This window comes from Xenopus tropicalis, chromosome 5 (assembly GCF_000004195.4).
Source record: "Xenopus tropicalis strain Nigerian chromosome 5, UCB_Xtro_10.0, whole genome shotgun sequence".
NCBI classification, from domain to species: domain Eukaryota; kingdom Metazoa; phylum Chordata; class Amphibia; order Anura; family Pipidae; genus Xenopus; species Xenopus tropicalis.
The window spans coordinates 126,222,117-126,247,032 of NC_030681.2; the positions used below are offsets into that span (position 1 = coordinate 126,222,117).

The 24,916-nt window shown below is 39.7% G+C and overlaps 1 protein-coding gene across 13 annotated transcripts in view; it reads left to right on the forward strand.

The window, feature by feature from the left end:
• kif1a (kinesin family member 1A) overlaps positions 1-24,916 on the forward strand; it is a 106,682-nt gene that overhangs the window by 26,404 nt on the left and 55,362 nt on the right. For 8 of the 13 annotated variants that reach the window (XM_031902551.1, XM_031902556.1, XM_031902552.1 and 5 more), the window contains exons 2-16: positions 1,486-1,594; positions 5,157-5,233; positions 6,596-6,775; positions 7,777-7,842; positions 9,682-9,860; positions 13,561-13,672; positions 13,912-13,989; positions 14,736-14,801; positions 15,251-15,268; positions 15,699-15,774; positions 16,262-16,340; positions 16,559-16,701; positions 19,362-19,561; positions 23,957-24,036; positions 24,283-24,358. In XM_031902551.1, the coding sequence (XP_031758411.1) occupies positions 1,489-1,594; positions 5,157-5,233; positions 6,596-6,775; positions 7,777-7,842; positions 9,682-9,860; positions 13,561-13,672; positions 13,912-13,989; positions 14,736-14,801; positions 15,251-15,268; positions 15,699-15,774; positions 16,262-16,340; positions 16,559-16,701; positions 19,362-19,561; positions 23,957-24,036; positions 24,283-24,358 (1,536 nt within the window). In that variant the 5' untranslated portion in view covers positions 1,486-1,488. The remainder of the gene's footprint in view (positions 1-1,485; positions 1,595-5,156; positions 5,234-6,595; positions 6,776-7,776; positions 7,843-9,681; positions 9,861-13,560; positions 13,673-13,911; positions 13,990-14,735; positions 14,802-15,250; positions 15,269-15,698; positions 15,775-16,261; positions 16,341-16,558; positions 16,702-19,361; positions 19,562-23,956; positions 24,037-24,282; positions 24,359-24,916) is intronic. The other 5 variants (XM_031902555.1, XM_018094455.2, XM_031902560.1 and 2 more) reach the window with 1 other exon arrangement.

A 24,916-nucleotide genomic window follows, 5' to 3' on the forward strand; every position in this document is an offset into this window, starting at 1 on the left:
TACAGGGGGCTCTGTTTGGTAATACCCATGGTCTATGTGTCTCCAAAACTTGCCTTCAGGTTAGAAATTCAAGAATGAAAACCTGCTTTGAGGCCACTGGGAGCAACATCAAGGGGGTTGGTGAGCAACACTGCCCTAAAGTATAAAAATATGCCTTGTGGTATATATAGGTAGGTCCCACAAGTAGACAGTACAAATCTACACCATTTCTTAAGCAGGAGGAAATCATGCCTAACAGCACAGATCTTCCCTAAGATCTTCCGCTGGATTAGTACAGAGATAAGTGTGCTGGCACTCACCACTGCCGTAAACACAACTCATACATACATTTGAAATAGATTTGGCCCAAAAGCCTTCATGCCAACTTGACAGTGAAAGGAAGCAATCTCCTTCAGGCAAGTAATTACCAAGGGAGAATGTATTTGCTAGTGAAAGAAGTAATCTGCATCAGTAATTGTCAAGAGAATGCAGTTCTTTTATTCTTGTGCGAGCATAATTGGCCACTCAAAGGAAAGAAAGCATGCAAAAAAAAGGAAAAACAATTGCAGAGCCACTTCTTACTGACCCACTTAGCTTCATCATTTTTATGCACAGTGCAGTGAACTCACCCTAACCAAGCAATCTGAACCCTCTGCAAGGGCATGTGAATAATGTGCCAATGAGTGAGCTGCAGCGCCAGGCCTCTTTGGAAACATGGGCCTTTCTCATAGGTGGGGCCTGAAAGTCCCTAGCCCATCCATCTTAAGGCATGGGACCTGTTATTCAGAATGTTAGGGAAATTATACGAGTAAAGAGACATAAAGGCAACTGCCCAACCAATTTATAGAGAACAGAACATGATTGGTGGAGTTACAAAGATACAGTGCTATGTTGTTATGGTATAAAAACATGAAAACATCAAAGGGAATAATTAAAATAAGAAAATGACGAGACAGTACCTAGCAGCATTAAGTATAAAGCAACTAAACTTGCTAAGTAATCATGAAAGTGTCTTATTCAGTTAAACTAAGTGGTGGGCCTGGGGTGACTGTATATAATTAAAGGCTTGTCCATGATTTACTTGCTCCTAAAGGTGGTGGGGTTACATGACCTTTCCTCCAACCTTCTCTTGTTCCCTGTGCATACCTGAGAGATTAATGCTTCCCAGCGTTTATATATTGACCTGACATGTATCTGTTTGCTTATATATCTCTCGCCTCTAAGTGACTGTGATTCTAGTTACTCAATAGGATTGAACGCATCAGCCAGCCTCTGCCATGGAAAGGCTCATGTTTCTCTTTTACTTCATTAAACATTCATGACTTTATACACTTGGTGCACTTCTCCTACCCCTAAATATCCTTATTACGATCTTCTTTTGACCTCTCCATCTTTGCACATTGTCTATTTTGATTGCACATTTCTCTTTCTGACCACACTTTACCATTTTCAGCTCACTCTGATACAGCATCATAATATAATGTGTTTTGTACTTGTATCCTCCAGGACATGGCGGGAGCGTCGGTGAAGGTTGCGGTCAGAGTGCGGCCGTTCAACTCAAGAGAAATTGGGAAGGATTCAAAATGTATCATCCAGATGTCTGGAAATACAACCAGTGAGTATTAGAGTATGAATTAAAATTAAATGCTTTTTGTCATCTTTAATATTATTATCGAAATATAATTGGGAAGCCAGAATAAACACATATGTGTATGCCGATGGCTGTGTGTACTGCAAATGTTTCCTTGTTTTTTAGGGCTCACTTTTTGATTACAATGACCCATGCCGATGTATAATCTCTTTTTGCTCATGAGGGATAATGTAGATGAACCAGTAGTTCTAGTGTTCCTTGTTACAGTGTAGGTGTTCATTCCCTTTTTTTTACGAGTGTATAAGGGCCCATGGAGGTGTTCCACTGTAGCTGCCGATACTCTTTATCTTATGAAGGTATGTAGCGGTGTCTTTGTACATAAATGTTTAGTTGTCGTTTGAGAACCAGCAGGAGCGACGTGTGGCACTCGCTTATTATGTGCATTCGAGTGCCATAACATGGCTGCCCGAATTGGGAACTCCCTCCCAGTGCAAAGAAGTTACAGCCTAACACTGTAAGGGACTATTGTTTTTTTAAAAAAAAAAAATACTATTCTTTCCCCCAACCAACTACTAGCCTGCACCTGCATTTTATGGTGATAGGTACCCAGTTCACGGAGCCATTGTGTTGGGCTGGGTGCAAGCACACAAAGTGGATTTCCAACTCTTTCAAAAGGGGGTCACTGACCCCAGCATTCAAAAACCACAAATAATAAAAATGAAGAACAGTTGCAAATTGTTTCAGAATAGCATATACTAAAATTTAATTTAAACCCCTTTCAGATAGTGTGTATTGGATTTTTTGCCCTTTTCTTTCATGACTTTTTAGACCCTTGTAAGATGCATTAGAAAATAGAATATTTGCACAAAGACATTACATGGGTAATAGATCCTTTTAGCTGATTTCCCCTGTGCTACTAAAAAGTTAATCAATATCACTAATTGTAATTCCATACATTGAAGAATCATGACTAGCACAGGGTGCATCCGAACATGTTTCAGCCATAACTGCCTAGCAACCTTACTGTGCACTCCTCTGACATAAAACCAATATTCTTTAATTCATCACGACGAGCAACATTTTGCCTGAGGTACCATTGCAATTTAGGATTCAGAGGCTCATTTAGTTTTTTATTCTTTGGTGGTGTCACAGAAAATCTCCCTGTCTGTGTCCCACCACCTTTCCTGCGACACTTATCTAACTGACCCCTTTGTTTTGTTCTTTCTGTGACTGGTAATACAGGGATTTGGCTTGTGTTAGGATTTGCTGACTGAGAACTTTCTGTGAATGAACAAAGGGATATTGTTTGCCCACGTTATCCCCAATGCATTGAAGGGTGCTGACCAGTCTATGCAGAAGAACAGTGCATGGAAAGCCCACTACAAAGCCTGATTTGCTGTGTGCCCTACCACTACTAAACACAGTCCTGCCAGATCCTGTTAATAGGCCATGGCATTTTAAGTACACAGGGGCCCAATCAGCCCCCCACAGGCCCAATAAATAGTCACTGTCTATGGCATCTTACAGCAGCCCCTCTGGCATTGCTGGCCTGGGTCTGTATCAACACCATGCAGAACTTTAATTTAATTTAATCCCCTGCTCCTCTCAGCACAGCCTCTCAGTTGCACCCCCCACAACTACTGCTGTTTCCCACCTAACACTTTGGCCATGCTGCTCCTTACATTTCAAATGCCGCCCCTGAATTCCTTTAGAGAAAATCCTCCCTTTGTCTCTTCAGAAATAAACCCAAAGCCTTGGAGCACTGGCATAGCACCCGACCCAGTTCTGGTACTTATAGTGCAGTGTCAACCCCTGTTACCTACAGCACTTAAAACTTTACTGAAATAAACTTTATTTTACATATCAAAAACCCAACGCGCTTCAACCCCCATTCAAAAAGGGGGGGTCTTCGTTAGGGGCACATATAAAAAAGCAGGCCTATAAGATAATATAAATAAAAATATGCATACATATATATATATACTGTATTAGCACAGTTGTAATGGAGCAAAATAAAATATACATTGCTACCAGATATCTCCCTGTGTCTGTGTGAGTCAGTATTGCATCATGAAACAGTACATATACCCAGCAAGATTTAGTTCTCACATCAGTTATTGCTGTTTATCATAGTAACCATACCTCCTGGGAAATTCTAATGATATCTCACGGGTGATAACGTGACTATATCTAAGGTCACAGAATTCTGGGTTTGGGTCTGTGGGGGTTAAGTGTGAGTCAGCAGGTCAAGGTCAGGTGGCAGCTCATGCGGATCATGCCCGGTGTGGGTGTGCATGAGTTGATTCTTGCATGTCTCTATCTTAGATGATGCAGTTTTCTCATTGTACCCACATTTGCATATGAAAGATTTCTGTACGGTTTGATATTTCGCCAGATCCAAAAATTGGACATTAGTGTTGACCAGAAAGTCTTTTATAGTTCAGATAAATAGATGAACAACTATTATAATTTAATACTCTCTGGTTGGTATTGGTAATTTTTTTTTACCTGATACCTAAGCTATGGGAAGTGAGAGCAGCCCAGAGTATGAGCTGTGAATCAGCAGCAAAGAAGATGGGGAGTTACACAGGAAGCACCTCCAGAAGCATAGGTCTCACTGCTAAAGGGCTGTGGTGGCATTGGGTCTTTTCTTTTAAATTATGTTATATTTAACCATCAGAAGGGTGGGTATAGGGTGGACTAGGTTGTCAGTGATGGCAATCTCTAGATCCTGGCAACTGCCAGAGGGGCTGCTGGAAGATGCCATAGACAGTCACTATTTATTGGTCTTGTGGGGGCTGTTTGGGCCTTTGTGTAGTAGAAATGCAAGGGCCTGTTATGAATCTTAGTCTGGACCTGGTTGAGTGCCTCCAGTGAGAAAACAAAGAACGGGGAGTTGAACACAGCTGTACACAGAAGGAGGCAGGATTTCATCTCAAGATTATTAATACTGCAATGGTTAGCTGTCTGGCAGCATTGGGGTCTTAGGTACCATTCAAGCCAGGGCACTATCTGCAAGGAGTCGGCATGCTTTCTATGTGCTTGCTAGAATTAAGTTTCCTCATACACTCCTAAATCATACAGGCAGGTTAACTGGCTCCTGATAAAACTGAATGTGTGAATGTGATATGGACTTGGATTGGGAATGATATTTAATCTCTGTAAAAGTGCTACTTAATACACAAGATCCATGAATATCCTGTAAAATATATCCATAAATACAGAGCTTAGTGATGTCATCAGTTATAACTGGTGCTTAGTGATGTCATTTCTGTCACATGACTTACTGGAACTTGTGTATTATATACATGTTTTTCTTTTAGTTGACCCACTGGCCCTTGAGACCTGGGAAGATGTTTTTTATGTTGTTTTATTCATTCATGCTTTGTATTGCTGCGCCAAAAGTTCTTTCATGTTTTATCTCATGCTTATATGTTTGCTGGAAGGTTGTAGTTCACCAACATTTGGGTAGCTCATAGCAGAGCAACAGCATATACATCATCTTTAAAAAATGAAAATGTGTATGGTTGTAGGGCAATATCAAGCAAAAAGGTTTTTAATATAATTTCTTCTCTCTTATTTCTAGCAATCGTCAACCCCAAACAGCCGAAGGAGACTCCCAAAAGCTTCAGCTTTGACTATTCCTACTGGTCACACACTTCAGTGAGTATCAAACAGCAGAGGGTTGTTCAGAGCAAAATAGATGTAATTAGTAAATTGGATCTTCAAGGTTTTTGCAAGAGTATGTTCAGTTTGTTATTTAAATAAAAATAAAGCTAATAGAGAGATATATGACTTACTGCATCCCTCTAACTACCTTGCTTCAAGGCTATTTTTTTTTAGCAAAGAAAATCAATACAGGCATTTTACTTACTGATCAGTACAATTCTTTTTTTCTATTTCACAACTATGTTGCTGTTGTTTCTGTTTAATCCCCACCTCCAATAAATTTCTGCATTTCCTAATAATTCCCTATAGTTGTCTGAAGCATTAGACAGTATTCAACCTTCTTTTTCCCTCCAAACTTGCATTTGATAGATTATTTTTTACACAGTTACATAGACCAAAGCCCATCAAGTTCAACCCTTCCAAGCAAACCCAGTACACACATAAACCTATACTAACCTATCTATACACTCATGTACATTAACTATATATACCAACATCAATACTAATTGTAGAATCTGCCATCACAACATCACTAGGAAGGGCATTCCCCAACCTCACTGCCCTCACTGTGAAGAACCCACCTACGCTGCTTCAAATGGAAGCTCCATTCCTCTAATCTAAAGGGGCGGCCTCTGGTGCACTGATCCTTTTTATGGGAAAAAAAGATCCCCTGTCTGTCTATAATTCCCTCTAATCTCCTCTAATGTACATATAATGTACTTTTTCATATACTTTCTTCCTTTCCCCTTTCCTCTCCCACTCCAACATGGATATGTCCTCATTTTATTACTCTACAGCAGTGGTTTTTGGTTTTTCCCATACATTGCTTCAGACCCACTAGGACAGCAGCCCCACACCTTAATTTCTAGTTGGTCAATGTATATAAATTTAGAATTAGAGGCTAGGTGGACCTAATAGGGAACTGAAGCCCATGTTTGCTTGTGTAAGTGCAGGCCTGTGATTGGCTATCCCCCTCTTACTGTGCTTCTGACAGAGACTGTTAATACACACTCACCTCTTATTTGAAACATGGACCATGGCAGATCTGTAGGGAACTTCAATAAAGGGGCCATTTTTAAAGATAATAGTCTTTTTCAGTTGATCCCAGAGTGATCTATATCACTATTTATTATTTATTGTAGCCTACAAGATTGGGGGAGTGGGTCTCCGTTAAGTAACAAAGTATATTATAAATAGAAGACTTATTTTAATTACCTGTAGTGATTTTAGTGCATTTTTATATAAAACCAGGTGCGCTATTATCTAAAATTGAACACCTATGTAGGTTTGCGAATGTGATTATCCAATGCACACAACACACTGTATGAAACGTACATATTGCAATGTGTATTACAGGAAGAGGACAGTCAGTATGCGGGCCAGCGTCAGGTGTATCGTGACATTGGAGAAGAGATGCTGCTTCACGCATTTGAAGGATACAATGTCTGTATCTTTGCCTATGGACAGACTGGGGCTGGGAAATCCTACACTATGATGGGCAGACAGGAGCCAACCCAACAAGGCATCATACCCCAGGTGGCTACCAGGATTTATTATATATAACTCATTATACTGCCCTATTGTAGCTGATTTGTGTGTATATTTAGAACAATTTGACAAACAATGCTGTGGTGCTTTTTATAAACACCAATTTTCTTTAGCTGGAAGAATAATTTGATTTTCAGTAAAGGTGAGAAAAAGTTGTGTTTAACATGGATTTTTTTAAGGTCTCAGACTGCAACTTTGTGTGCCCAGTATTACTGCTATTAGAACATCCAGTTGCACCAGCTTTGCCTTTCATGTGTGTGGTTCATCGGACCTTGTCCTTCTGTATTACTGTATTTAGTGCATTATGGTTTATACCTTGTCTATAGGGGTAATTTAAGAAGACCTTGGGCACAAATGTTAGTGCAACCTGGCCATTGCAGAACTTCTAGTCCAACATTTGTTGAAAGTTACTTTTTTACACAAAGCTGCTCTGAGCACTCAGCACGGTTGTAAATAATTGTTTCTTTAATGCAAATAATTAACGTTTTGCTGTGTGCAGCCAGGGTGCAGTATATTTTCTTCAAGGAGTACGATTAATATGCAGACATCTTTTTATACTGTGAAGCTCAGATAGTAAGCAAAGGGCAATACGTGTCCCAGGATCTTCAGTTAATCAGGAGCAGGAGAAGGAGCTGGGATATAAAACGTGAAATCCCCACATCCAGTCCTTCCAAACCTGTTAACTCTTCCTCCACTTCATTCCCTTTAAAGTATTAGTTCCTCTTCATCTCTTTCCCCCTCATGCCCTGAATTATTGATTGGTTTCTCAGTACCTATAAATGTTTAAGATTGTTCTCTGTCTGTAAATTATTCATTAACCCTACACTGTCTGCGTCGTTAACCCCTGAATGCTTGTGACTTTATGATGAACCCGTAACATAAAACTCTCTTTGTTCACCCACATTTGCCAGTCTTAGGATATGAAACCCTTGCTCCCCAGGAACAAATAATGATATATCCCTACTTATCTCTCCTTGTCTGTCCTGTAGCTGTGTGAAGATCTTTTCTCTCGAATCAGTGACACAACCAATGACAACATGTCTTACTCTGTAGAGGTAAGTGTGGCTTAGTCTTCCCTGCAGTGGACCCTTTGTATACAATTACTGTACATGAGTTAACAAACATGCCATTGGTTACACCTATTACTAATTGTAACAGTTGTTCATCAACAGTTGTTCATCTCACAGTTGAGATTTCCATGAAATTACATTTTTAAGTACTACTTCTTCCAGCAACTATTAAAGGGATTCTGTCATGATTTTTATGGTTTAGTTTTTATTACTATATTACACTGTTCACATTGGAAATAATTGATTCTACCATTTAATATTGTATTCTTGAACCAATAAATGTATTTTTAGCTGTAATATTGGTGTGTAGGCACCATCTCAGTGCATTGGGCTTGAGTCTGAGCTTTCAGAAGAAGTGAGCACCACACAATAAAACTGTTTCAGATAAGCTATTGTTTCTCCTACTCTGTGTAACCGAAGGAGTCATGACTTGGCTGAGCTGGACTTAGATTTTTAATTTAGTGCTATTCTCATATCTACCACTAGGTGGGGCATAGGGGCATTTTTAGCAATACAGGTGTCAAGCAGCTTGGCAGGGAGGTGTTATCTGACTGCCTTACTATTGTTCTGCTGATTGGCTGCTGGGGGGGTCAGGGTAAGTACGAGAGGGGGGGTGAAAGGTTATAGTTTTTCAGTCTATGTCTCTGCTTCCTTTTCTGGAAAAAGCCAGCAGAGTTGTGTTGACTTTGGATTAAATTCTTCATATAGGATTAGAAAAATAATCAGTCTCATGAAATGGCAAAGATTCATATCAAGATTAGTCCCAGTGCTAAATACCTAAGGAATTACACTGTTTAGATTAACAGCAATGGACTATAGTGAATCCATGGTAATCATGTCAGATGAGGACTGCATTGATACGCTGATGTATTCCTTTCTCGACAGGTTCCCATTGCAGTTTTATCTGACCATTAGCCTGCATATGGGTGGCCAAATTGGACAAAGATCTGCTTGTTCAGAGACCTAGGGCTCATGTACATGGTCCCCACTCTTTCCCCTTGCCCTTCCCTATAGTTGTGTTTGGCACCGCTCAGTTCTTTCTGCCTTCCATTCTGAATTGAGTGGCAAAAGGGAACCTTGGAGCTAACCGCCACCTCTGGCAATACCTTAAGGATTCCCATAGTGCCCTGCATCAAATGCTGTGAAAGAATAGGGTGCACACATCACTCACATGGCAAACATTATAAAAATATTCAGATCAACTGCACTCAATTTGCAGCAAAGCAAGCGCTCAGTTGTGTTAATTTTGGTGAATCACTGCAGGTGTGGTGGGTGCAGCTCAGTTTGCGATGAGCATTGTCCCTTTTTGACCTCAACAATGCTGGAATTTTAGGAAAAAAATCTGCGCTGTGGGAAAAAAAACATGCCGATTGCACTCTAAATTGCATTACGATCACTCCACTTGCGGATGTTTCTGTGCCCTCTTGCCAAATGAGCAGATCTTCAAATGTATGTCCAGCTTAAGCCCACTGCACACAATTCCACCCAGGACTGACTCCCACCACTCCCATTAACTTGAGTTGAATGAGTGTGTAGACAACCATGAATAAACAGCCCTTATGGAAACTAATTTGAAGCCCCCTTGACTTCACAGCAGCTACTTTATATAAATGATAGTATAGTTTCCTATACAAACAGACAATTTATTTTAGTGCAGGGTAAAGCTATGTTGTATTTACATAGATACAACTCTATATTTTGGTGTTACTAGTGATTTCTCCTATAGATATTTATTTCTATGTGCTAAATTAAGCAGGATTAAGGAAATTGGGTAAATATGTAATGAGTGACACCATCAGGTTATTACTTCTCTCTGGTCCTTAGGTCAGTTATATGGAAATATACTGTGAACGAGTTAGAGACCTGCTGAACCCCAAAAACAAGGGGAACCTGCGAGTGCGTGAACACCCCCTTCTGGGACCCTATGTAGAAGATCTGTCGAAGCTAGCCGTCACTTCTTACCAGGATATTCAGGATCTCATGGACTCTGGTAACAAGGCCAGGTATTACAAACTTCTATTCTTATATTATTTTATATATTTAAATATCTCTCTATATATAGTATTTACAAAATATTTAGCTGTATGATTATTGGTTCAGCACCCTGGTATGAAACTTTTGGCAGAAGCACAGATTTATTTTGTAGACTATGTACATATGGTGTATATATACAGTAAATACTCCTGCTCACAGAATGTGCTGACTAATGACCAATGACTTTTAATGACTAATCCTGTCCCCCAGTTCACAGCTATTGCATAGCATTCTGGAATTTGCTGCTGTTTTATCATAGCATGTGCAATAAAGCCAGCTGTAGTTAGCTAAAAAGCTTGTGCAAAAGCTAAAACTTCCTTATTACCTGAAATTTTAAATAATTCAAGATTTTGCAGGATATTTCTGCTCTGTGGGAATATTTAAAACGCTGCCAGTCCTTGCTGTTACATAGTTACATAGTTACATAGTTACATAGGGTTGAAAAAAGACCTGTGTCCATCAAGTTCAACCCATCCAAGTAAACCCAGCACACCTAACCCACACCTACCAATCTATACTCACATACATAAACTATAAATACAACCACTAGTACTAACTGTAGATATTAGTATCACAATAGCCTTGGATATTCTGATTGATCAAGAACTCATCCAGGCCCCTCTTAAAGGCATTAACAGAATCTGCCATTACCACATCACTAGGAAGGGCATTCCATAACCTCACTGCCCTCACCGTGAAAAACCACCTACGCTGCTTCAAATGGAAGCTCCGTTCCTCTAATCTAAAGGGGTGACCTCTGGTGCGTTGATTGTTTTTATGGGAAAAAAGAACATCCCCCAACTGCCTATAATCCCCTCTAATGTACTTGTACAGAGTAATCATGTCCCCTCGCAAGCGCCTCTTTTCCAGAGAAAACAACCCCAACCTCGACAGTCTAACCTCATAGCTTAAAACTTCCATCCCCTGTTTAACAATACTTGCCCAACTCGGTGGCTCGGATTTCTTTCCCTGAACAATGGGTGGCAGTGAGTGCATTGCCTCTTTTACTCAAGCTGAAGCAACTGTCACCTAGACACTGACATTCCTTAGCTAAATATCTCTCTATAAAGTGAATAAATGATCACTGGCTCATAGGATTTTGAGAAAGGATCACCCCATAATGTGCCTTGAAAGTAGCAGTAAGATTATTTTTTTAATGGATAAAATGTATGTTAAAAGTCCCAAAGCAACCAATGCATGTTAGCAGTAATCTGTGTCTCCAGATATGCCCCCAGTAGCCCCCCATTTTCTTTTCTACGGATTCATTGCACATGCTCTGTGCTGCTGTAAGTTACTGAAGCTTAGGTACTGAAGCTGCACTGTATCTTTAAAATATAAATATTACAATATATGGTTGATTAGTAAATAATTCATATTATTAGTACATGACTGCTCTGAGGCCATTGCAATTAATAATCATCCCAGTAGTATCAGTTTATATGACAGTTAAACCTCATTTCCAGCTTGGTAATTTGCAATGACCCATAAGCTTAGCTTCTTAAAGGGAAACTATACCCCAAACAATGTAGGTCTCTATAAAAATATATTGCATAAACAAGTAAAACCCTGCTTCATATAAATAAACGATTTTCATAAAAATATACTTTTTTAGTAGTACAGGTATAGGACCCGTTATCCAGAATGCTTGGGACCTGGGGTTTTCCGGATAAGAGATATTTCCGTAATTTGGATCTCCATAACTTAAGTCTAATAAAAATCTTTTAAATATTGAATAAACCCAATAGGATTGTTTTGCCTCCAATAAGGATTAATTATATCTTACATACATGCTAGGCCACATCAGCCAATTAATGGACAGAGTTTTGCCTTTTACTCCCACACTACTTCCTGTTACAGTCAGAGCTGCATTATTTCTGGTCATGTGATCTCTGAGGGAACACACAGCCCATCACTAAATGGTGGATCAAGGGAAAGGATGTAAAAGGGCAATATTTACTGATATATATATATATTCCAGTTTGCTGAGATTCTTTAACAGGTCACTTAACATAATATAAACTATCTGTTGGTTAAGAATTCATCTGGGGGTATAGTTTTCCTTTAACAGCTGCTCAGAGTACAGGGCTACTCCTGCCATGAGGCAAAGTGAGAACCTTGCCTCAGGCGGTAGTGAGCGGCCAGTTACCAGAGGTGGCGAAAAGCCTTTAATAGACAAATTTTTTGTTTTTTAAAAACAGTAGCGCTCTCTGCATTAGCAGACTCCTCTGGACCCGCTCTAATGCTAAAGGTATAAGTGCGGAGCAGGAGAGAGGGGGCAGCATCAGGGCACAGGCAGACGGCAGCTCAGGATCCCCATTGTCAGCGCACATTGAGCATTTACAGTATAGTGTCAGCGACACTTCTAACAAGGGGAGACAGAAGGATGGATCATTACTACTATAGAGATGCAGAACCTTTAAACTGGTGCAATAAGTTTAGTATAAAAAATGTGGCATTTCTAATTATATTCATTTTTAATTCTCTTTTAAGTGGTGACCGGTTGCTATAGGTTACAGAATTGATACAGACTAGTACATTTCTGCTCCTATACCTCTAACATGTTTCCTTGGAATAAAACCTGTATTTTTTTGGGCAGTCATAAATATACAGTATTTAGACCCTCTTTCTTTGCACTTGTCTTCATCTCTACATGGACTGTGTTACACATTTCTGTATGGGCTTCAGGCAGATTTCCTGCCTTACTTTGTGTGCAAGAAGGATAATACCTGTTATACTGTTTTATAATGAGGATGTACCTGGCGAGAAACACAATCGAGAAATCACAATGAAACTGATTCTTAAAGTAACAGTTCAGTGTAAAAATGAAACTGGGTAAAATGGACAGGCTGTGCAAAATAAAAAATATTTGTAATATAGCTAGTAAAATGTAATCAATAAAGGCTGGAGTGGACAGATGTCTAACATAATTTCCAGAACACTACTTCTTGCTTTCAGCTCTCTAACCTCTTAGTTAGTCAGTGACTTGGGGGGGGGGGAGGGGTCACATGGGACATAACTGTTTAGTTAGTTTGTGAGCACACAAGTCAGATACAAACTGACTGAACAGTTATGTCCCATATGGCCCCTCTTTAAATTAAACTGATTGGTTACTGAATGCTCATAGCTTAGAGAGCTGTAAAACAGGAAGTGGTGTTCTGGCTATTATGTTAGACATCTGCCCGCTCCAGACTTTATAACTATACCGAAAACATTTTTTATTTTGCACAGTCTGTCTTTTTTACCCAGTTTCATTTTTACACTGAACTGTTCCTAAAGCCAGACAGGATTTAAAGGGAATAGGGTATATGACCACCAATTCATTTGAGAACATCTGAGCATATTAGAGCTCCCACAAGCCCACGCATATGTATAAACAGCAATGGATTTTCCATTATTAAGCCTAAAACCTTTGTCTGATTGAAAAACATAAGAAGAATAATCTCTGTTTTTCTGTACACTAACTCAATAGAAAAAAATTCCTTTAAAACGATTATGAGTAAAACTGGTGCATGGCCTGTATTGTGAGACCGTGATTAGTATAGGCCCAGAAGAACCCAGCACTTTTCTAAGAAAAGAGAGCAAGAATAGTCATTCAAGTATACTTTAAATTGTTCTCTTGTTAAAGAGTTTTCTCTAAGAACATTTGGATTTCTGCTTGTTCTCTCTCAGGACTGTTGCTGCTACCAACATGAATGAAACTAGCAGTCGTTCCCATGCTGTGTTCAACATCATCTTTACCCAGCGCAGACATGATGCTGATGCTCAGACCACAACAGAGAAGGTAACCTACAGTGATATCTGGGGATTAAGGAAGGGAAAGATATACACAGTGAAATGAAAAATCAGAATAAAAATTTGCACCATAAAGGTTTGGTGTTGAATTCGGTTGTCACCAGTACAATACAGTTAATCCTGAAGTACCTCATAGTTTTACACACAGCCTCTGTTATATCTTACTGGGAGACAACATGGCTGTCGCCAGTGTTGGCTAATAAACGTCTAAATGTTCTGCCTCTGCAGGTCAGTAAAATAAGTCTGGTAGATCTTGCTGGAAGTGAAAGAGCTGACTCTACAGGTGCAAAGGGAACAAGATTAAAGGTAAGAAACCCTAACATTATCTAATTTTTGGACTAATATTCCAGAAATGATGGAACACAGCAAATATCAATAGAGAATTGTCATTAAACATCAAAAAATAAAGAAAAAAGGTATCAGAATATAATTGTATACGTCATACTAAGGGGCTGATTTACTAACCCACGAATCCGACCCGAATTGGAAAAGTTCCGACTTGAAAACGAACATTTTGCGATTACTTTGCGATTTTTTCGTATGTTTTGCGATTTTTTCGGATTCTGTACGAATTTTTCGTTACCAATACGATTTTTGCGTAAAAACGCGAGTTTTTCGTATCCATTACGAAAGTTGCGTAAAAAGTTGCGCATTTTTCGTAGCGTTAAAACTTACGCGAAAAATGCGCAACTTTTCGCGTAAGTTTTAACGCTACGCAAAATGCGCAACTTTTTACGCAACTTTCGTAATGGATAGGAAAACTCGCGTTTTTACGCAAAAATCGTATTGGATCCGAAAAATTCGTAAAGAATCCGAAAAAATCGCAAAACATACGAAAAAATCGCAAAGTACCGATCATTACGAAAAAAACGCAATCGGACTCCATTCGACCCGTTCGTGGGTAAGTAAATCAGCCCCTAAGAGTAAAATTAAAGGCAAACAACTTATTTAAACTCTTTGATTATTACTTATTGATTATTTATTTGATTACTTGTTTGATTAAACACGCTTTGATTATAGCTGTATAAATGCCTTTTCCTTTGCCAAAACAGGAAGGTGCAAATATCAATAAGTCTCTCACTACCCTTGGAAAAGTGATATCTGCTCTTGCTGAAATGGTAGGTTTTTGCTGCTGGTTTTTGTCTGCGGCCTTCATTATCAAAACTTGGGCAACACACAATTTGTGCATGATTTCCTCCCATCAGCCTCTTTTGCTTCTTCATTTTGAAAGTAGATTTTTGATATGTTATTCCTTACATTATAGTGCCTGCATTTCTCATAGTAGAGATCCCCTTCAGACACTGCTTTTTGAAAAATGCAAATCCATTTTCATCTGTACGTTTTTTGATTACAAATCATAACTGAGGCAGACTCTGAGTCTGTTTAAATATCACCATGATTTATGGTGAATACGTGGGATTACTAAATCCTAGCACCATTTGGTAAATCTAAATCCTTGGCATATTATCACCCCCAGAATTCAGGTAGCATATACTGTATCTGGCAGTATGCTTTGTGTCTTTGTCTTTTCAGTCTTTTTCACATACTTCTTTCTATCTCTCTACAGGACTCTGGGACTAATAAGGTGAGATTAATCCATTAATGTGGTAACATAACCTTTTATATAAAAACAGAAAGTTGTGAATAAGGTGGGTAAGCAGGAAGTGATGGTTAGGTGTGAACAAGCTGGGTAACCAGGAAGTGACGGTCAGACATAAACAATGCTGATGTAAGCAGGAAGTGTTGGTTTGGAATACAGTGCTAGTGTAGGCAGAAAGTTATGTTTTGGTGAGTACAAAGCTGGAAGAGATGTTCAGGTGGTAACAATATTGAGAAAACAGGGAGTGATAGTAAGGTGTGTCCAATGCTGGGTGAAGTGATTATCAGGTATGTAGTTTAGGTAAACAGGAAGTGATAAGCACAAGGCCGGAACCTGTGGTACACGCTAATGTGAGACACAGAAAGACTTTGGCAATGTATTGTACACTTCTAATATTTTATTCCATCCACTACAGAACAAAAAGAAGAAGAAAAATGATTTCATTCCCTACCGAGATTCAGTGCTTACTTGGCTCCTGAGAGAGAATTTAGGTAATAATTAACGTACTATCAAAATTCAAAATGTAAAGAACAGTAGCCTTAATAGAAATACTGTAGCACAGTGCTGGATCGGCTGTAGCATACACGTAAGTGAATGTAATAAAAGTTGTAAATGGAACAAAATGCTCACAATGTAATATTCTTCATTAGACTGTTTATTTTAATTGCACATTGCAGACTTTTTAAGCCATGCTTGAAGATGGCAAGCCTAACAACTTTTGCACTAAAATATTAAAATTCACAAACTATTGGACAAACAATAAAATTCACAAACTTTCTTCCACTGTCGGAAGTGGTCGCTAAACAGTATCCACATTTGCAAAGCCCAAATTCCCAAAAAGGAAAATTTATTCGCACAAAGGAATACATTTTCAAATTGAGAATAATTTTTCCATTACCAACTTTTATTACATTCTCCCATAGTGGATTAAGGTATTTAACTGGTGGGCTGTTGCTAAGTTCTCTTCTTCTCGAACAGGTGGGAACTCTCGCACAGCCATGGTTGCTGCACTGAGCCCAGCAGATATTAATTATGATGAAACCCTCAGCACCTTGAGGTAAGACCTCTGAGCTCATGTCTTTCAGATTAGGTTTCTTTAGAAAACATATAAAATACGCTGTTTCCTTATGCAATGTACCTACAGCAGAAGTCAGAAGTCAAAATCAGAGCTTTTTTTCTCTTGAACAGTGAAATATATTAAATAAACATAACATTCAGCATGTGCACATTATTTTACTAAATACCTAAATGTAATCTGGTGCTCTTTTCCTACAGATATGCTGACCGTGCCAAACAGATTAGATGCAATGCTGTTATAAATGAGGATCCAAATAACCGTCTGATCCGTGAGCTGAAAGATGAGGTGGCACGACTAAGGGACCTCTTGGGAGCACAAGGATTGTCTGACATTATTGACAGTGAGTAAACTGTTTACATCCATTTCCACAGTTAATATGCAAACTTATTGGCACTTATGCTGATATAATATCCAGAATTATCCTATATCTAAATCCACACTGAATTGACATTTTGAATTCTTTAGAGTGCTAATGTGATGTGAAAGTCCGTTTATACTGATATACTTTATAGCAGGGGTCCCCAACCTTTCTTACTCGTGAACCACAGTCAAATGTAAAAAGAGAGCAACACATGCATCATAAAAGTTCATGGAGGTGCAAAATAAGGCTAAGATTGGCTATTAGGCAGCCTCTATGCACAATATCTGCTTACAGGGGGCTTTATTTGGTAGTAAATCTTGTTTTTATTCATCCAAAACTTGCCACCAAGTCAGGAATTCAAAAATAACTACCTGCTTTGGGGGCACTGAGAGCAACATCCAAGTGGTTGGTGAGCAACATGTTACTCACAAGCCACTGGTTGGGGATCCCTGCTTTATAGATATATAAACGAATGAATTGTGAGATGTGTGACCAAAACATTGCTTTTTAACAATACTACCCATCTCCCTTTCAGCTCCACAGCCTGTGATGCATTCAGTAGGCTGATTGTTTTATTTAACTGCCCTATAGGGATGACTTCTTGGACATCTCAGTGGGTAGTTTTGTTATCAGCTAATTATAATGTTGGCATTTAATTCTGTACATTTCATTCAATTACTAAGTTAAAAGAACAAGGAATTATAAATAACCACATTTCTTGAAATGTGAACAGACTGATGTATGCTCTAAAAGAGAGAGAGAATGAGAGGACCCTTTGTTGAGAGAAAAACGTCTCAGAGGCTGTCAGCACTCGAGAGCCCAGTTCTGTTTAGTATGCTGTGAGGATGGTTGAAATCTCTACAAAGGCATCTCTTGAGCATAATTAAATGCCTGCATTTTTCTACAGAGTTGTGTGTTGGGTGTATGAGGCATAATTCATGCTGCTAGGATGGTTCTGCTTTATCATCTACTTTTATCGACAAAAGCACTGTTGATTTGGATACGTCTTTTTCATACATTTTGGAAATAAAAAACATTGACAAAAGGCTTTCCTGAAATGGGGCATTTGATTGTGTGCCACGTTTCTCATTCCCTGACAGAGGGGTTTACAAATAATCTTCCATGCAACCAAACCAATATGTTACTATCTCAGAGAGACTGAGAAAGAGACTGTTACATATAAGAGATCATCCACCACCTGACCCAGCTTAATATCATTAGTTAAAATTAAAAATTTAAATTTAAAATTTCTGTGGCCTAAGTGCAGCATTCCTATTATTTTTTTGCATATCATGACTCTAAGGTGAGGCATGAAGGCAGCATGAAATCTCCCACAGTGTGACTGTTGTTTGAATGAGATGGGAATCCCAGCATTACATCCAGTCACATGAGTTTGGCATATGATACAGACACAGATTTCCTATGAATTTTAAGCTGTAATGATCACTCTGCATGACTGGTGCATACACCCTTTTGCCAAACGGGATATGTTTGCACTTTATAAAGACATATTAATAACATTTGTGTCTGACACTAAAGAAATGCCCAGTGGTGCAGTGCTGTCATCATGAAGGTATGCTTTGCTTTTAAGTGCTGAGGTATTTTTGCTTCTTTAAATGTATTTAATTTTAATTACCTGTATTTTACATTTATTTTTGTTTTGCAAACAGCTCTATTAGAGATTGTAGCTGAATACTTGAAGCTGTCATTCTTAAAAACCTGGAGATTTACTTTTGTCTTGCTAAATGAAACCAATCTACCTAGAATATGTTTATTTTAAGTCCCATAATTAGGGTGACCAGATCTCTTGAAAATCAGGGACACATCTGATAAATACATGTTGCAGGGCAGCATTGATTGCATTTTAATTAAACAGGAATCAGCTTAGCCCTGCCTGGATTTTCTAGACACATCCCTGAATTTTCATGATCTGGTCACTCTACCCATGATTAGATGCTGCTTAGACCCTCTGGCCCTTAAACTCTTAGTGATAAACATGGTTGTAAGGTTTGCAGTACGATTTGCAGTTAACGATCTGGGAACCATTTAATTGTATTTCTCAGAAATCCTTTGCTAGCCTGTGCAGAGCTGAAACCTATGATATAGAAAGCTCTAATTGTAGGTGCAGTTCAGTGACTGAATTATAACCTGTTTGTCCCAGTAGCCTCAGGGGTTGGAACCAACCATACTGTACCTGGTGTATGTGGCATCTTGTGTCCTTTCCCCGTGATCTCTGTGCATCGTCCAAACATCAAATTTCTCTTCTTGCTTTCCTGCTTGTCCTAAATCCTCCATTCCCTATAATTCTTTTCTCCATCTCCATTTTATTTATCCTTTGCCTTGTTCTGCCGTTACTGACATACCAAATGTTCATGGATTCTTTTTTTCTCTTCTATCTGCATTTTACACATTTTTAAAAAAATATATCATTATTATGTGTTTGTGAATATTTTTTCATGGCTTCTTAACTCAATATAAATAAATATTTACATTGTTTTGATAACATTTTCTTTTAATCCATCCTTACATTTTCTTATTTATTTGTTGCATTTTTTTTGCATGTTTTTGCATGTTGCATCCTCCCTCATGTTGTTTATGCATCTCCTTTGGCCCTCTCTTTTTGGCTTTGCTCTCTATAGATGTTTGTCCTGTGGATAACGGGAATGTGCTACACAAACGTCATGCTGCTGACAATCTCTTCACAGCCGTTAATGCCCTGACTGGTATGAGTCCTTCGTCTTCCATGTCTGGTTTGTCCAGCCGAGCTGCATCTGTCACCAGCTTACACGAGCGCCTGGCATTCACACCTGGCAGTGAAGAAGCCATTGAGAGACTCAAGGTACACAAAAAATGTCACATGACATTGTTCAAGGAAAGCTATCCTCTTCATAAGTATTGTCTTTTATATGGGGTTAATGAAGTCTGTTAAGCACATCTTCTTAGATTAATGTCTCACTTAAAGGGGAACTATCATGAACAGGAATTTTTAATTTTAATATATTTAGAAAGTTTCTTATTTCAGTCAGATAAAGCTTATATTAAATTCTCATTTTCATGATAGGTCCCATTTAAGAGTTCTCTAGCCATGATGAAGTACCAAGAGTAGTCATATAGACCAGTGCTGTCCAACTGGTGGACCACCCTCCCCCCCAATGTGGCCCCCCTCGCCCCCCATGTGGACCCCCTCCCCCCTGCGTGCCCTATGCTGCCTGTGTGTGCCATACTCTGCGTGCCCTATGCTGCCTGTGTGTGCCATACTCTGCCTGCCCTATGCTGCCTGTGTGTGCCATACTCTGCCTGCCCTACGCTGCCTGTGTGTGCCATACTCTGCCTGCCCTATGCTGCCTGTATCTGCCATACTCTGCCTGCCCTATGCTGCCTGTGTGTGCCATACTCTGCCAGCCCTATGCTGCCTGTGTGTGCCATACTCTGCCTGCCCTATGCTGCCTTTGTGTGCCATACTCTGCCTTCCCTATGCTGCCTGTGTGTCCCATACTCTGCCTACCCTATGCTGCGTGTGTGCGCCATACTCTGCGTGCCCTATGCTGCCTTTGTGTGCCATACTCTGCCTTCCCTATGCTGCCTGTGTTTCCCATACTCTGCCTACCCTATGCTGCGTGTGTGCGCCATACTCTGCCTGCCCTATGCTGCCTGTGTGTGCCATACTCTGACAGCCCTATGCTGCCTGTGTGTGCCATACTCTGACAGCCCTATGCTGCCTGTGTGTGCCATACTCTGCCAGCCCTATGCTGCCTGTGTGTGCCATACTCTGCCTGCCCTATGCTACCTGTGTGTGCCATACTCTGCTTGTCTTATGCTGCCTGTGTGTGCCATACTCTGCCAGCCCTATGCTGCCTGTGTGTTTCATACTCTGCCAGCCCAATGCTGCCTGTGTGTGCCATACTCTGCCTTCCCTGCTCTACCCTGCCTGTGTGTGCCATACTCTGCCTATGCTGCCTGTGTGTGCCATACTCTGCCTGCCCTATGCTGCCTGTGTGTGCTATACTCTGCCTGCCCTATGCTGCCTGTGTGTTTCATACTCTGCCAGCCTGATGCTGCCTGTGTGTGCCATACTCTGCCTTCCCTGCTCTACCCTGCCTGTGTGTGCCATACTCTGCCTATGCTGCCTGTGTGTGCCATACTCTGCCTGCCCTATGCTGCCTGTGTGTGCTATACTCTGCCTATGCTGCCTGTTTGTGCCATACTCTGCCTGCCCTATGCTGCCTGTGTGTGCTATACTCTGCCTTCCCTGCTCTACCCTGCCTGTGTGTGCCATACTCTGCCTATGCTGCCTGTGTGTGCCATACTCTGCCTGCCCTACCCTGCCTGTGAGTGGTGAATCTGTCAGGGGGTTGTTCTGGAAGTTTGGTATGATTTTGAAATAGGTGTTAGGGGATTCCTAAGGTGTATAATTATGTGCTACCCAAAAGGGAGGAGAAGGCATGTGGATTTAAGGCTATGGCTTGATATGACTTAATTAACCCTTTTCACATGAGTGATGGATGATATCCCTGCAGTGATTAGCAACTATTTGGTGTGTTACCACCATTAAAGTGAAAGATTCTGGCCCTCAGTACCACAGAAGTTGGACAGCACTGATCTAGATCAATGAATCCCTATAAATCTAGGCCTTTAAGTAACTGTCAGATGCAGTGTTTGCATACTTGGATTGTCTATAGTGATGCCCTGAAGACATGCGTGACAGCTGATAATAACATGACACACCAAAGCTTCTATAATGGGGAATGTTACATAGGTGCTTCTATTAACAGTTTTGCTATATGGTGTAACATGTCATTTACACTGCATTTGCTGTTTCATGCAATGTTGTTAGGGAAGCAAGTTTCCCTTGTGTTCTCTAGTTTCTGTTTTGCAACATTTAAACTGGTCTTTTAATTTCGCTGTACTGTACAAAGCAGAAACCTCTTCTGAGAGCTCACAACAATAGGTTGTCAGTTAGCTTATGTAAACTTGTGGGATCCACAACGGACACTTTCGTTTATTTAACACAGGGGTAACCAGTTCAGCATAGAAACATAAATCATGAAAATAAATCCTGCCCACTGGGCGCTACCGTCACACATTAGATGAGTTACCTAACTAAACTGGGCCCCTGTGGACTACCAGTAAGAAAACACAAATGCTTGGGGACACCCCTGTACTCACAATACTTCTTTGGGGGAATTGCTCAGCCTCCTTTCCTCTCAGTTCCTCAGACACTTAGGGGGGAATTCACAAAAGTGGTGATATTGAGACAAAATAAAAGTGGAGATAGATTTGTCAGATTTTCCTCCTAATTCACAAACCTCTATCTCCACTTTTGTGAATTTGTCTTTTAAACAGACAGTTTTCAGATTTTGTCATTTTCCCGACATTTTTTTTATGAATTTGCCTTTACCTCTTAGTAAATCTGTCGGTGCCATCAAACCCAGTCCCACAGCTACAGGAGCCTTGGGATAAGGATTTTACCAGCAGGGTTTTGCATTTCATTTGCCATTTGTCATTTCACTTTGGGGCATTTCCTGAGGGGTAATTTTAGTTTGCCCAGGGAAACTGTACATCATTTTTTTAAGGACAATCTGGGCTTTCTAATGTTTTCTATATTTATGTGTAATTCCACTCCTGTAACAAGATTTAAGGGTCTATATACCGTCTTCTCTAGCCCCTACTCATTACTGGCCAGCAGTAATCCGGCCCACACACCAACTTGCCCTGTTGAGGCCAGTCCAACCCTGTACCCCAATATCCAAGTTTGGGTGCCAGTGTGTATGTGCTGTTTGCTGATCACCAAGATGGTGGATGGGAACAGGTGGGGGGCAATGCTGTCAGGCAGCTCTGTAGTTCTGGACATGCTATGGGGGTACAGATAAATTGGGGCAAATGTCAGTGAAGTGATTAAAGAGGAGGCACTGCTGCTAAAACTAAAAATTTGCCTGGGAGGCTTTACTTTTCCTTTTAATAAAAATGTTTACAATATATTCACGCAAAATGTTATTATTGTCTCATTGATTAAGCTAAAACTAGCATAGCAATGTAAATTTGAGGTAAAAACTTTTTAAATATAATATATAAATTGAACTTTTTTTAATCAGTGGTTTACTTTGGCCTATTTCTTGGGTCACTCTATCACACAATATAATTTATAAATGAAAAGAATAATATGTTCAGCAAAGGCTAAAACACCTTTAAATTATTATATTTTATTTCACAATGGCAAGCATGTGTTTGGCCTTAGTTTTCCTTTAACATAATACATTGAAGAAATACAGTGTCACAGTTGGTATAAATATTTTATTGTGGTGCATTCTTTAGTCAGTGGATATGATTAGCTGGCAGCTTCAGGCTATGAGGTATGTTAAAATCTGCCAACTGTATTAATGACACGTACAGATGTGTGCCTCCAAATCCTGATTGAAGTTATGCCAGTTAGGGTCATACACAGAACATGGCTAAGATGCTTTGACAATCTGCACCTCCCCTACAAGGGCAGGTATCGGTGAATGTTGGGACACCAGAGGAGCTGGTTTAAAGGCTATGAATGCAGTAGTACTGATTTAATTAAGATCATGGCATTTCATTGGATTGCTGTATGCCCCAATAAACATTTACTGGAATTGACCCGAAAGTGCCCTTCGATACAGGGTCAGCAAGGTGTATTTGTGAAGGTGCAAAAAGATGCAACTATTCTAAATTCATTGAGCTTGTGTTCAGTAGGGTCAATGCGCATCTATGTAAGTTAAAGAAAAACTAGGTTTTTGAGTAGTGTTAAATGACTTTCAGTGTGCAGATGTTACACTGCCCCTAATAATAAATGGAATAGGATAGGGGGCTACACCACTGAACTTGATTTCTTTGTCCCTGTGTTCTGGAATACTATTTTCCTGCAAGCCCTAATTATTGGCATGAAATGTTCACAGGAGTGTCTACTTCAATAACGGTGTTGCAGAGCCCAACCCAGCACCGATTTTATAACTTTGGCACTGGCCATCTTATGTTACACATACCAAGCCCACTTGCAGCTTTGGACCCCTTTTTGTTCTATGATGTTATTTAAAACTGATTATGTTACTCATATCACAATCAAGCAGCAATGAGGGTAGAGCCTGGTGGCACCCTGTACATAAAGTCTGTACATTAAAGGTGCATACGTTGAGTATATTAGTATACCTAGATGAGGTACTGCAATCTAGGGTATAGTATTTTACAATTACATTTTCTATTTCCCTTACTGTAGGAGACCGAAAAAATTATAGCAGAATTGAATGAGACATGGGAGGAAAAACTGCGCAGGACTGAAGCTATTCGCATGGACAGGTAGGAGGAAGCCATTGAGATAGTAATGTAAGGCAAACTATATTATTGTCAAGATTAATCACAGGTTTAGGACTGACTTAAAGGGGGTCAATACTGACAAGCATAAATATTATGAAAATAGGAACACCTATATGGGGTGCAGAGAAAGTACTGAGGAAATGTACATAAATGGTTAAGAGAAGGTATTAGGTAAATTCAAGCCTATAGTTTCTATTCACTTTGGCACCTGTTTGATCTTCTTTATAGAGAAGCTTTGCTGGCAGAGATGGGAGTAGCTATGAGAGAAGATGGAGGAACACTTGGAGTCTTTTCACCTAAAAAGGTAAGTCTTGATGGTTTTTCAAAAGAAAAGAAGATATACTTACTCTTGGCCACTAAAAATTAGGGGAAGATCATCAGGGAGTGCTAGTGTAAAGAAAGCATAATGTTATATATAGCAATTCCAACTATATATACAGTATATATATAAATATAATTGATTAGTTTGTTCCATGTCTTATCTCATAGCACATGAGTAAATAGTATGAGTTGATTAGCTGCAGTGAGTTATTAAAACCCAAGTACTGTACATTTTACACATTATATTACATTCTCCCCTCCATTGTTACAATGTAGCTTATAATTGAAAGAAATATTAGAGTGGAGAATGCAAAGTGCAACAAATGTTAATACTGCATTTTGCTAACTGGGAAGTATTAATTGAAAACATTTTTTTTAAAAATGGGGGAAATCGCTTTTTGTTGTTTATGTGTTTGTCTTGCTGAGTTTATGTTACAACCTTCCCTTCCCTTGGCTTGTCAGATAACACCCCCAACTAGAGAACTGTGCTCAGAACTCGTCGGGGTTTTTTCTCCCAAAGAGGTTGGTGTAGGTTTGGTGT